Here is a 12797-nt window from a genome sequence, read left to right as displayed (position 1 = left end):
GCAAAAAAAATTGTTAGAAACCTCAGAAATATGGATTGTGAGGAAAGGTTGAAAGAACTAGGATCATTTACTCTGAAGAAGAGGACTCTAAGGGAGTGGAATTTGATACAGTCTTCAAATACCTGAAGGATGGTTATATGGAAGATATGGAGGCAGTTAGGCAGAAGCAGAGCAGTGTGGCACTAACTTATTCAGAGACATAAGCTTTCACAGGTGAGAGGCTACAGCCTACTCCATCAGGTGCTATGAATGGACTTGCAGAAAGGAGGCAGAGGTACTAAATAGAAAGGAATAAGGTCTTTTAAATATGAAAAACAGGGAAAATAGGGGGAGGAGTAGGGAAGAGGAGGAAAGGAAGGTAAAGATGTATTAATTTTCTGTGACTGCAGGGGACAGGACAAGGTACAATGCCCATAAATTACAGAAAGGAAAATGGTGATTGGGTACTAAGAAAAGAACTCTGAGGGTGTCAGAGACCCACAATATTTTGGGGGTGTTGTAAAGATGGAGATTCCACAACCTCTCTGGATAACCTTTTCCAGTGTTTTACTACTCCCCTAGTTTTTTCCTATCTAACCTAAACTTTTCCCCTGCTGCAACGTGAGACCACTGCTCCTTGTTCAGTCATCAGCCACCACTGAGAATAGTCCAGCTCCATCTTCTTTGGAATCCCCCTTCAGGTAGTTGAAGGCTGCTATTTAATCCCCCCATCAGTCTTCTTTTCTCCAGACTAAATAAGCCCAGTTCCCTTAGCTTCTCCTCAGAAATCATGTGTCCCAGCCCGCAAATCATTTTCATTGTCCTCCACTGCACACTCTCCAATTTCTTTACTTGCTTTGGTCAAATGTAGCCTCACCAGTGCTGCAGAGGGGATAATCACTTCCCTTGATCTGCTGGCAATACTACTACCAATGCAGCCCAGCAGGCTGTTAGCCTTCTTGGCAACAAGGGCACACCGCTGGCTCATTAATCTTATTGTCCACTACAACTCCTAGGTCCTTTTCTGCAGAGCTGCTGCCTAGCCTGTACCAGTGCATGGGGTTGTTTCATCCTAAGAATCCTAATGGTATCCTCCAGTATATCTACTACTCCCGCAGCTTGGTGTCATCTGCAAACTGGCTGAGGGTGCACTATTTACCATCTTCTGGATTACTAATGCAAAGTACTGAACAAAGCCAGCCCCAGGAAAGACAGTTGGGGTACTCCACTTGATACTGGCTGCCAACTAGATATTGAGTCACTGGCTATTAACTCCGTGAGCCCGATGATCCAGGCAGTTTTCTATCCACCTTACAGTCTAGCCCATACTTCCTTATCTTGCCTGCGAAAACGTCAGAGACCATATCAAGATCCTTGCTAAAGTCAAGGTACACTGTAGCCACTTGTCTCCCCGCATCCCCAAAGCCACTCATCTATCTCATCATAGAAGGCAATCAGGTTGGTCAGGTATGACTTGTCCTTGGGGAATCCACACTGATTGTTCCTAATCACACTTTTTTCCTTCAAGTGCTTAGAAATTGATTCCTTGAGGATCTGCTCCATGATTTTTCTAGGAACTGGCATGAGGCTGATTGGTTGTAGTTCCCTAGATCCCCCCTTTTTTCCCTTTCTTAATTATGCTTGCCCTTTTCTAATCCAGGGTCTGTCCTGATCACCAAAAGCTTTCAAAGATGATGGCCAGTGGCTCTGCAATCACATCAACCAACTCCCTCAGCACCCTGGGGTGCATTCCTGTTGAGCCCTACAAACTCGGATAGGTCCAGCTTTTCTAAATAGCCCCTAACCTGTTCTTTTGCCACAGCTGGCTGCTCACCTTCTCCCCAAACTGTGCTACCAGGTGCAGTAGTCTGGAGCTGATGTTGCCTGTGAAGACTGAGGTGAAAAAGGCATTCACCACTTCGGCCTTTTCTGCATCCTGTCATTAAGTCACCTCCCCCATTCAGTAATGGACCCACACTTTCCCTGATCCTCCTCTTGTTACTGATATACTTGTAGAACCTCTGTTACCCTTCCCATCCCTTGCTAGGTGCAACTCCAATTGCATTTTGGAATTTGTCTGCGTAGATTAGTGTTTAATATGAATGCATTTTTATATTCTTATAGTACAGCTGGGATTGTGTAATGTGGTAATAATTAAGGTTAGGCTGGCATAATAATGAGCCACTGCCATCTTATGATAGGATATCTAATAATTGCCACTTTGGTCTCTCTCAGGAATGAGCTGCATTAAATTTGGCCTGTTGTTGGTGAAAAGGATGCCAACCCCTGTTCATTAAATAAAAAGGAAACAAGAAAAACAAAACAAAAAAAACTTACAGAATCTTTTCCAGGCCGTTTTTTGGGAGGAGATTTATGCTTTGATTCAGATCTTTGTCTACTTCTATCCTTTTCATTCTCTCTCTCCCCTTTCCTGTCTTTTTCTCGTTCAGCATCTGATTCTGGTGAATCCTGTGTAGTAAGCAAGCAAACATAAAAAGTTAGTTTCAACATATGCATTGTATTACTATGTAAGATATACAGAATGTTATTATAGACCTGCAACACCATTATAGGCTACATAAGGAAGCAGGCTCTTTTGAATTGGTTCACTTTTAAAGTAAAGTAAACTAGCCACACAGCATGAACATGGCACAAGAAAAGTAAAGTATAAATATATACAAAAATGTTTTAAAAGGGAAACATGTTTACTACACTTTTAATACAGCAAAAAATAAAAGGAGTACAGAAGAAAACTTGTCCTACTTTTGTTTTCTAATCAATGTACAAGGAACTGGGTTGTAATAGTTGTTTCTTTTTCATTACCTATATTAACCAAGCCATCCATCCCATACAGCATTTAGAGAAGGCTGAAGGTGTTTCCTATTGTAACTAATGGCAAAAAAAAGAAATTTTATAATTGGATGGCTGAGGTCATGTCTAAAACTTTTTATGCTGCTGGGGTTTTGGTGGGATATCAAATTACATATTAGAGGACCAAGATCTTGGACAGCCATCTTATTCAAACTGAAATAAACATAACTCGGATCACAAAGTGAAGCCTAAGCAGTTCAGCGGTTTCTCAAACAACAGGACTGTAGGTCAGAAATCTCTCTTAAATTGTGTGTAAATGAGTTCAGTATCCATGCCATGCCCTCTCTCAAGAGTGCCGCTAAATGCGATTTACCAAAACACAGAAGTACCTTGTGTTTTGTAGCATCATCATAATCCACAGCATCTCACAAAGTGGACTTTCAACTGCAAAAGCCTGTGCCTTTCTGAATGAGTTAGTCTCCAAGGTTTACTCTGCCCTGCTTCCTACATAATTTACTAGTAAACCCAAACTACTTTCTTTTCCCCATGAACAACATATTCATTAGTCTTGCAATGTTAACAAAAGCAAAGACGACAGCCAGGCTGTCCTTCCCTGGATCTTGTTCTGGTTCTTTTACTGCTCTACTCAACGTGGTATCAAAGCTCCCAAAACAGCTGTGGCATATGGTCAAGCACATGGGCATGAATTAAAAGCAAAGAGACCTCCTGTCCTTACCTACTCTTATCTGTACCACAGGAACAGCAAGTGTCTGCTACAACATCTTAAGAAAATGGACCCTTAAAAACTTTTCACAAACAAGTCTTTAGAACATGTAAGTTGAGCACTCACAGACGACTTACTTTGAAGCACATGGAATGGGACATTATTATAAATTACCAGCACTCCTTACCTGTCTGGTTTCACATAGCAACAAAAAGGGCTGGTCTGATTTCAAGTACGTACAAAGGCTCTGCACAAAGCAAGAGCAGTTGAACTGTTCAGTGACCAGCAATAAAATAGTATCTATACTTACAGACTTGTGTCTTCTCTTTTTGCTTTTCTTCTTGTGTTTTTTTGTTTTCTTATAACTTCTCTCTACAATGCATGGAAACGCAAAGTAGTATCAATTACAAACCAAGACCCAACAACAGTGACAAAGCTTACTTAAAGCAGAAGGGGAACAGCGCTTACCAGATTCTACACTGGAAGAACGCTCAGAAACAGACCTAGATTCTGAACGCTGCCTCTTCTTTTTTGAATGGTTATCATCTTCTTCAGACTCTGAGCCCTTTAAACAGAAAAAGGACTTCAGCACTATCCTAGTGGGGTATGTGCTGTAAGAGTAGTTTTTGCATAGCATTCTAGAAAAAAGGCTTACCGAACGGGAGCGTGATCGCTTTCGGTGATGTTTTTTAGATTTTTTAGAATGTTTCTTGTTCTTTGAATGATGATGCTGACACTCATGCTAAAACATAAAAGAATCCACAGGTATAACAGTTTTAAGGAACACAATTAAAGTGGACTAGTCTCTTAACACTAGTTTAAAGACAGGTTTGCAGACATGCACATTCATTTGCAATTTCATTTTTAAAACAAGATGACACCTAAAATGTGTATTCTTTATTTAGTATACAAGCTGCATTAAAAAAAATTGAAGAGCTATCTAATGGAGAAGTGTTTGAGATGTAATATAAAATCAAGTCACACTGCATCCACTAGAGCAGAAGTTCCCAAACTTTTTCTTATTGCAACCCCCTTCCAGATTTACCAGCTGCCAGCGTACCCCTAAGCAGCATACGTTTTATATTTGAACCCCTCAAATGCCAATTATAACAATTAAATACACCGTTACACAACTTCTCCCACATACCTCTGAGAGATATCTTGCATACCCCAAACAGGGGTGCACATATATACCAGTCTCTCTCTCTCTTTTTAATACACACCAACCCAATAGAATTAAAACAAAAACAAAACAGACGAACTTATGTTTGCATAAAAATAGATCTTCTGACTCCTGTTTGTCAAAGCTATTAGTACACCTGCTGATTTTTACAGCCATCAGAGCTAAGAAACATAATGGGCTGGATATTATTCCTTCTCGCGTATCATAATCATTCACAAAATCAATTCTGATCATGTATGCTTATATAACTGCTTTGAAGACTGGTGTTGCCAAGGCCAGATTCTGGCTTGCGGTGCATTCCTGGCATGACAATACACAGGCATGGAAGAACCCTCAAATGCAGGGCTGAATTTCCAATTCAGAAAAAATGCAACTACTTTTACTTGTGATCTGAGCATGGTACATAGGAAAATGTTAGAGAGAAACACCAAACTCCATGGAATAATTATTCAGAGTATAATTATGGTTTTTATAACTAAAATTTCTTCAAGAATTTAAAACAAGGAAAACACTCTGCCCCTGAGATAACTATTTATGGAAGTTTTGAGTGAAAAAGAGGATAACTGAAATACAATCATATTAAAAACACACACGAAATAGTAGTTTAACTATAACACTCTTCAATTCTTTAAGTCCAGGTTTTAACATTTGTGTCATGAAGTAAGGCAGTTCAATACCGTTTTAGAAATATATTTTCCATGCCAAATTACCAAGTCATTCAATTCTTAGTGAGAAATTGCTACCAAAAAATGTGGGGATAAAGTTTGATAGTTACCTCTAATATGTGCATGAAGTCTTTAAATATTCTTTTTCTTTCCGATTCTAAAGTAATGTCTTCAAATGCTGGTTCCTTCACAAATCTGTCCCTGATCTACACAACAAGAAGGAACACAAGATGAAGTATTAATATTAGAAATGAATGAATCAAAAAAGACAGTCGTGCCCTTAAGCATTACAGACATGATTTCATAAATAAAATACATATTATAGTGGTCCACGGGTATACTCACCCCAACAGGTTCACCGTGTTCAAATTGTTTAGCACTTTGAATCATCCATATTTTTATACCTATGGTTTTGACATTCAATTTTTCTGTATAGCCCATTTGTTTTACATATTTGGCAAAACATGCAACTTATATGAAATACGATTTGAGATGGGAATTTTTAAAAAATACCTGTTCTTATATAAAACACAACTTTAACCATTTAATTTTGCTACAGTTAAATAGGTAGTTCCCTGCCCCCATTTAACCACGAAAAAAACAAACCATTTAATTTCCCATAGTCAATACATTTCCCCTGCATTTTCTTCATTATACATAAGGGTGTCTGAAACAGCATTTCTTTTCCTTTTAGTCCACTGCTACAGACAACACAACCACAAATTTCCATTTATGAAACACTTTTGGTTTGAAACACTTAAAAGAAGATGGAGACAGGAATTCACGTGGGAAGAAAAGCATAATCCCTCTTCTAAAAAAAGACAAATGATAGACCAATGACTGGAAGTTTGGTTTAATGGGAAATGGAGGAAAAGAGCCATGACAATGAACTGAATTTTGAGGAAAACCAGAGTCCCATATTGTTACAATGGTTCTCAAAGCTGAATTAGCCAGTGGATGCTTGTGTTCTTATGAACAAGGCTGTTGGGAGGGGAGTTTTTATTACTTAGAAAAAAATCTACACTGAAATATGTTTCAGTAGGAAATATTTAAATGGAGGATGGCAAACAAATCAGCAGTTGTAAACAAGTAGTTCCAATGTAACAGAAACAAAGCACTTTTGGTTAAGCTTTCATCTCCCATATAATACGAATGTAGGAAACTATAACTTTTCTAAAATAATCATTTTGAAGTAGTACTGAAACAAACTGAGGACAATTCTACTGACATTCATTTGGGAATGACAAAGATTTAACGTGCAAAGTTAAATGTAAAGGACAAACACTAAATTGGAGACTACAAAATTTGCCACCCATAAAACGTTAGCATTCAAAAATCTAACAGCTAAGGTTTTCTAAGCATTTTAAAATGGCAGAATACATACATCTTCCCAAACAGCATCCAACTCAATCGGGGGTGCAGCTTGTTTCAACATACTCTTGAATGCAGACTCCTTCCGCTTCATCTTCCGAGCCTCCTCTTTTTCCCTTTCACGTTCACGGGCTTCTGCCTTTTCCAGGAGCTAAGGCAAATTAAAATGAAATCATTCAAGTGACAATGACAGTGAAATAAGAATGATCAGTTGGCTATGTGCACCTTTGACGTAAAGCCTACAGAGATACTTCAGCTCTAGCGTTTTCTAGCATTAACTGTTTGTGTCTATTTAAATCATCTATCCAATTATTTATGTTTAAAACCAGTATTTGTTCTGTTCTCAAAAAATCTCAAAAGCAGTTAAGGTCTAACAATTCAGAATGATGGTAACAGCATGCAATATTTACTAGTAGGAAGCATCAAGTTACAGTGTGAAGACACTGCTGAATTCCTAACACAGGGCTCACCTTATTTCAAGGATGGATATTTAAATTTAAACAAAAGTCTGCCTTTTACAGTTTGTAGTTTAGAAAACATTAAATGACAAGAAAGACATCAAGTAGGAACAGCATCTTACGATTACCTTTTTGGGTGTCTTATGACTGCTAATTTTACTGTAAAAAGACATTCCAATATAAAAGCCTAAGTCTGTTTGTCCGTAATGCTTTATTCACACTCTGATTGGCTGACAAACAGGAAGTGTGAAGAAGCGTTCAAACAGGAATTGGCAGTGGTGGAGCTCTGCCATGATGGTAGGGACACAGCAGACAGAGGGGGGTAGGTGGGGGCAACTGAGTGGACAGAACAGTGGGGGCAAGGCCAGCAGTGCTGGCCTCACACCCTCTGTCCTGCTCCTTTCATGTGATGATGATGGGGGGAAGGGGCAAGGAAACTAGGGCTGGCCTTGGCCCCCTTACAGGTGATGCCAGAAGTGGGGTGACAGCAGAGGCGATGGGGGGGGGGGAACCACCAGTGCCATCCTCAGCCTGCCCCTCCCCACTTCTGTTGTCGCCGCACAGGGCCTTGTGGGATGATGCAATTGCGGGGGGGGAGGGAAATGGGCCCAGACCCCAAGTAGCAGGAGGGAAGGTAGGAGGGGAACAGGCCTGAACAACACTTACAAAACTATTTTATTATGTCAAAAACACAACTTACACTATTGAAAGCCAGTTTGATATTGCCTGCATCTAAGGTTGTAGCTCTTTTAGTCGAACTGATGACTGCAACAAAGTCTTCAAAAGTTGTATTCACTTCAACTATAAATCCTTTATCCTGCAAGAGAACAACCTCTTTGATACCAGGTATGTCAGAACCTCTACATCAGGACCAAAGCACATCAGGGTTTCTAGTTACACTAACACAATTCCAAGCCAAGAGTTCCATCATCAGTTGAATTAGTTTGAATAATGTTGTGAAAACATATGGGAAATTTTCCTCACCTTTAAGATGTCTTTTATTATCTTCTTTTCATCATGGTAGCGTGCTTTCAAATCTTCAACATAAAATTTGAAAAGATCAAGCGCAGTCGATCCTAATAAAAACAAGGCAAGTCAAAAGGTAGTTCTAACAGAAAAGATGCACTTTTTAAAATTTAGAAAATATACAATTATCTCCGCTCTGTTCTAATATTATAAAAGCCTAAGTCCGTCTGTCCATAACGTTTTATTCGTACTCTGACTGGCTGATGGAAACAGGCAATCAGAGTGCTCCAAGTGTGGGGGAGCACCGGTATGATTCCAAAGCAATGCTAATGACCCGACAGCGGGTGGAGGAGCTGAGGCCAGCAAGAGGCAGAACAGCGGCAGCATGGGGCATTATGGGCAGCACTCCATCCCAGCCCCCTCCCCTCATCATTCTTGGCAGGCAATTGACTAGTTAAATAATGTCTACATAACTTCCTCTTCCAACTCTGTAGGAAATAACCTTACCAGGTTGGCCAAGCATATTAGTGAATCTGATATCAGAGCTTATGGTTGGATACAACTCCATCCAAGAAGACATTGAATGCAACTGCCCATGTTCATGCAATTCATCCAAAAATATCTGCAAAATGAGTGAAAGTGGATGGTGATATTCACATTTTTGAAGAGGCTTTGTGCATACTTAATTTTATAAAGATGTTGAACACTGTCAACTTAAACTTGTCGTCTTTTTAAAACACAATTTAGAAAGTTTCAGACACTGCATTTCACTTGTTTTCCCAAGCCTGTTATAATGTTCTAAATTGCTTTCCACATATTAAAAACAAACCATCCCCTTTTTAGCTATCGGGGAAACTGACTTAACTCCACATGAAACATGAAAATCTATTAATAAAATCCCCATAAAATTTAAAAAAAATAATGTCTCTCTCATTAATAGTTGTGTGCTAAATAAACAGAAGCAAAGAGGGGAAGGATTCAGAAATAAGCTTGATATAAACTGTTACAATAAAACACAGGGTAAAACAATTTACCTTCCCTTCAACACCTTTAGTGCTCGTCACATTTGTAAAAACAGGACAATGTTTTTATTAGGAAGACTGAGATCGCATGTAAGCAAATAAATCCTTAAAAAAAGTTAGCACTGCCAACAAAGGAGTTTTCACCTGTCCCAAACACATTTAAGTGATTTCAACTGACAAATAACACCTTGATATCAAAAGATAATCCCTAATCATCATCATATCTATTAAAAACTATTTCTAATTCACAAATTATTTTCAGTTCAACTAGAGCTATTTTTAAAAACTAAATATTCATTCCTTAAAATAATTTTCCTTGCAACATATACTTTGAAGACGATTAATTTTTAGAAAAGAAAACAATACAATACAACACAACAAGGTCATCAGTTTATGAAGAGGCTGGCATTCCAGTACTCTCAAACTTCCAGAAGCTAGGAAAAATCCTACATTATGAAATCAAACCACAGAAGTCAAGTCAAAGTATGAATTCAAATATAAATGCCTCAGAGTAATAAAGAAATTCAGATGAAAAGCTTATTAAGTACTTGGCAACACAAGATATAAATTTCTATATAGGCAGTCCTCAACTTGCAACATTTCGAGTTGTGAAGTTTTGCACGTACGTTTATAAATTGACACCATTTCAACTTTATGACATCAGTTTCAACTTGCAACGCTTGATCCAATGCAACACCACGCCAGCGAACAAGTTCGCTGCATCGCTCATCTCCCTGGAGAATATCTGTCCAAACTTCCTCGGACCCTTTCTTTAAGAAAGTAGATAACTCCAGAAAAATCTGCAGCCAAGACTCCTGAGAAGACTCCAGCCAAGAGCCCTTCAAAAAGTCTAGCAACGTCACCTCAAAGAAGTCTTTCCAAATCAATATGATTGCTATTTACAATATAAATACACTAATGTAGCTATATTACTCATCTATAATTGATCAAGTACAAAATTCTGGGTTATTTTTGGTGAAAACAAGGTATCGGGCCTTGGTTCAGGAACTAATCCCCCATTTATAACGTTGTTTCTTATGGGAAAATTGGTTCTGAGTTACGCAGTTTTCAGGAAATTGTATCGGAAGTCTGAGGACTACCTGTACTTAAGTTATTAGCAGTATCATCCATTACCAATGATAAAAGAGTTGGTTCTTGATTTTCTTAAACATCTGTGTGCATGAAAATGTACTGATTTAAATGACTTCCTTTTAATAAAAATACATCTACCAGGTTTTCTTTTTAAAACAGGCCATGCTCACTGAAAGGGCAAGAGAAAAAAGCCTCAACCTCATTTGAACAATTTGTAGACTGGCACACGAGCTCCATTTTGTCTGAAGTGTTCTAACAAACTGTACAATGAATCCAATAATCTTTTAAGTGTTGCCAACAGTATGAACGAACCTTTAAGCCACATTATAGGTAAAGGAAAGAGACTGGAAAAACTCACAACTGAGTTTTGCTAAATTATAAGTGCAAATACCTAGAAAATTAAAAAAAAAAAAATCCAAATTCATATCCATAAAATACTTAAAGCCTTTCAGCCAGGTCCAACAAGGCATCTCCCCTGGTAGGGAGATGCCTTGTTGGACCTGGTGCTGGCCACAGGTGACAACCTGGTGAGGGGGCTACAGGTGCTAGACCACCTGGGCGACAGTGATCATTGCCTGCTGAAACTCACCATCCAGCACAAGGTGGCAAAGGCCTGCAGTAAGGCAGCAGCCCTAGATTTCAGGAGGACAGACTTCAATGAACTAGTCGGGGACTGTGGTGTCAACACCACACAGTCAAATGGGTCGTCAACTGGCTGGAGGGCCGCACTCAGAGTGGTGGTGGACGGGTCCTATGGGACTTGGAGGGATGGGGGCAGTGGGGTTCTGCAGGGCTCGGTCCTCAGGCCCGCACTGTTCAACATCTTCATCAGTGACTTGGACGAGGGGGTAAACAGCACCCTGTTCAAATTCACAGATGACACCAAGATGTGGGGGGAAGTGGGCATGCTAGAAGGGAAGAATAGGCTGTAATCGGACCTAGACAGGTTACAGGGGTGGGCGGATGAGAACAGGATGGGTTTCTACACTGACAAGGGTACTGCACCTGGGGAGGAAGAACAGCACCATACCTACAGGCTGGGGAACTCCCTTCTCGTCAGTGCAGAGGCAGAAAAGAAAATTGGAGTCATTATTGATGCCAAAATAAACATGGGCTGACAGTGTGGGGATGCAGTCAGGAAGGCCGACCGCACCTTGTCATGCATCCACAGATGCATCTCAAGCAGGTCCAGGGAGGTGATCCTCCCCCTCTATTTATCACTGGTCAGGCCGCAGCTGGAGTACTGCGTCCAGTTCTGGGCACGGCACTTCAAGAGGGATGCGGACAGCATGGAGAGGGTCCAGAGGAGGGCCACTCGCATGGTCAGGGAGCAGCAGGGCAGGCCTACGAGGACAGGCTACGGGACCTGAACCTGTTCAGCCTCCATAAGAGAAGGCTGAGGGGGGATCTAGTGGCCTGTTACAAACTAGTCAAAGGGGACCAGCAGGCACTGGGGGGAGTCCCTGTTCCCCTGAGCATTGCCAGGAGTGACTAGAAATAATGGTCACAAGCTGACAGAGGGTAGATTCAGATTAGACATCAGGAGGTGATACTTCACCTGTCAGGGTGGCTAGGATCTGGAACCAACTTCCAAGAGAAGTGGTGCTGGCTCCTACCCTGGGGGTCTTTAAGACAAGGCTTGACAATCACCTTGCTGGGGTCATTTGACCCCAGTACTCTTTCCTGCTATGACAGGGGGTCAGACGTGATGATCTGCTCAGGTTCGTTCTGACCCTACTAACTATGAAACTATGAAGCCCACAGTAAACCTTAAGACCTCATATAAGCAGAATGTTGTGCTTACTACAGAAACAAATTAAGCTTAGCTCATTTTGAATTGGAAATTAAATTCTAGTCTCAACAGCAATCACCATTACTAACAGGCATCTTTGCTGGGTGTGGTGTTTTATAGGACAAAAAAAAGGTTGTCCATCAATAGGAACTTGCAATAGTAAAACAATCTTGCAGACACATTTTATTAAAATAATTTAACTCATGCAAAAGGCCCACCGATTGTCCTTCATTTATTTCTAGGTGTATTAAACAACCAAAGTGATGGATCAAGTTGGGAAAGAGTTAAGCAATGCATCTAGGCTAAATAACATGATTACAGAAGAGAAAGCAGGCACCAGATCCTGCCCAGGGAACGTAAGTGATCCAGCTGCCTGTGCCTCTGGTTTGCTGAGTGTTTGTTTGCTGGGCTGTGTGCATTTGGGTACTCTGAGAAGCTGAGAGTGATTGCTGACTGCAGTGATTGCTGACTGGGCCTGACAGAAACCCTAACAAGGGAGAAGAGCTAGTCCAGGCCCAGCAAGGCATAAAAGGAGACTCCCCAGGGAAATGAAACCAGTGACCAGCAGCTGTAATCAGTTTGCAGGCAATTCACTGGCCAGTTCTGAGGCCAGTTTATGGTGTTCCCAACCTTTTTTTTTTTTTTTTTTTTAAAATCGAGGGATAAGTCTTTCTGCTTGGCATGAGGAAGTGGGGGAAAAATGGGAACCCTTTGTGGCCACCAAGAAATAAACA

General features: G+C 40.4%; 1 protein-coding gene across 4 annotated transcripts in view; it reads right to left on the bottom strand.

The window, feature by feature from the left end:
• The window catches only part of PRPF40A (pre-mRNA processing factor 40A), a 44683-nt gene that overhangs the window by 4166 nt on the left and 27720 nt on the right, over positions 1-12797 (bottom strand). For 3 of the 4 annotated variants that reach the window (XM_090045708.1, XM_090045707.1, XM_090045709.1), the window contains 9 exons: positions 8665-8779; positions 8176-8267; positions 7892-8008; positions 6747-6884; positions 5473-5568; positions 4170-4256; positions 3983-4079; positions 3825-3886; positions 2317-2448 (listed from right to left, as the gene is read on the bottom strand). In XM_090045708.1, coding sequence (XP_089901834.1) covers positions 2317-2448; positions 3825-3886; positions 3983-4079; positions 4170-4256; positions 5473-5568; positions 6747-6884; positions 7892-8008; positions 8176-8267; positions 8665-8779 — 936 coding nt within the window. Of the gene's footprint in view, positions 1-2316; positions 2449-3824; positions 3887-3982; positions 4257-5472; positions 5569-6746; positions 6885-7891; positions 8009-8175; positions 8268-8664; positions 8780-12797 lie in introns of all 4 variants that reach the window. The other variant, XM_090045706.1, reaches the window with a different exon arrangement.

The sequence above is a fragment of the Crocodylus siamensis genome, chromosome 4, assembly GCF_052110815.1.
Source record: "Crocodylus siamensis isolate JL-2025a chromosome 4, ASM5211081v1, whole genome shotgun sequence".
Lineage (NCBI taxonomy): Eukaryota > Metazoa > Chordata > Crocodylia > Crocodylidae > Crocodylus > Crocodylus siamensis.
Note: the sequence above shows the minus strand (reverse complement) of the source record. Positions and strands in the feature narration are given on the sequence as shown.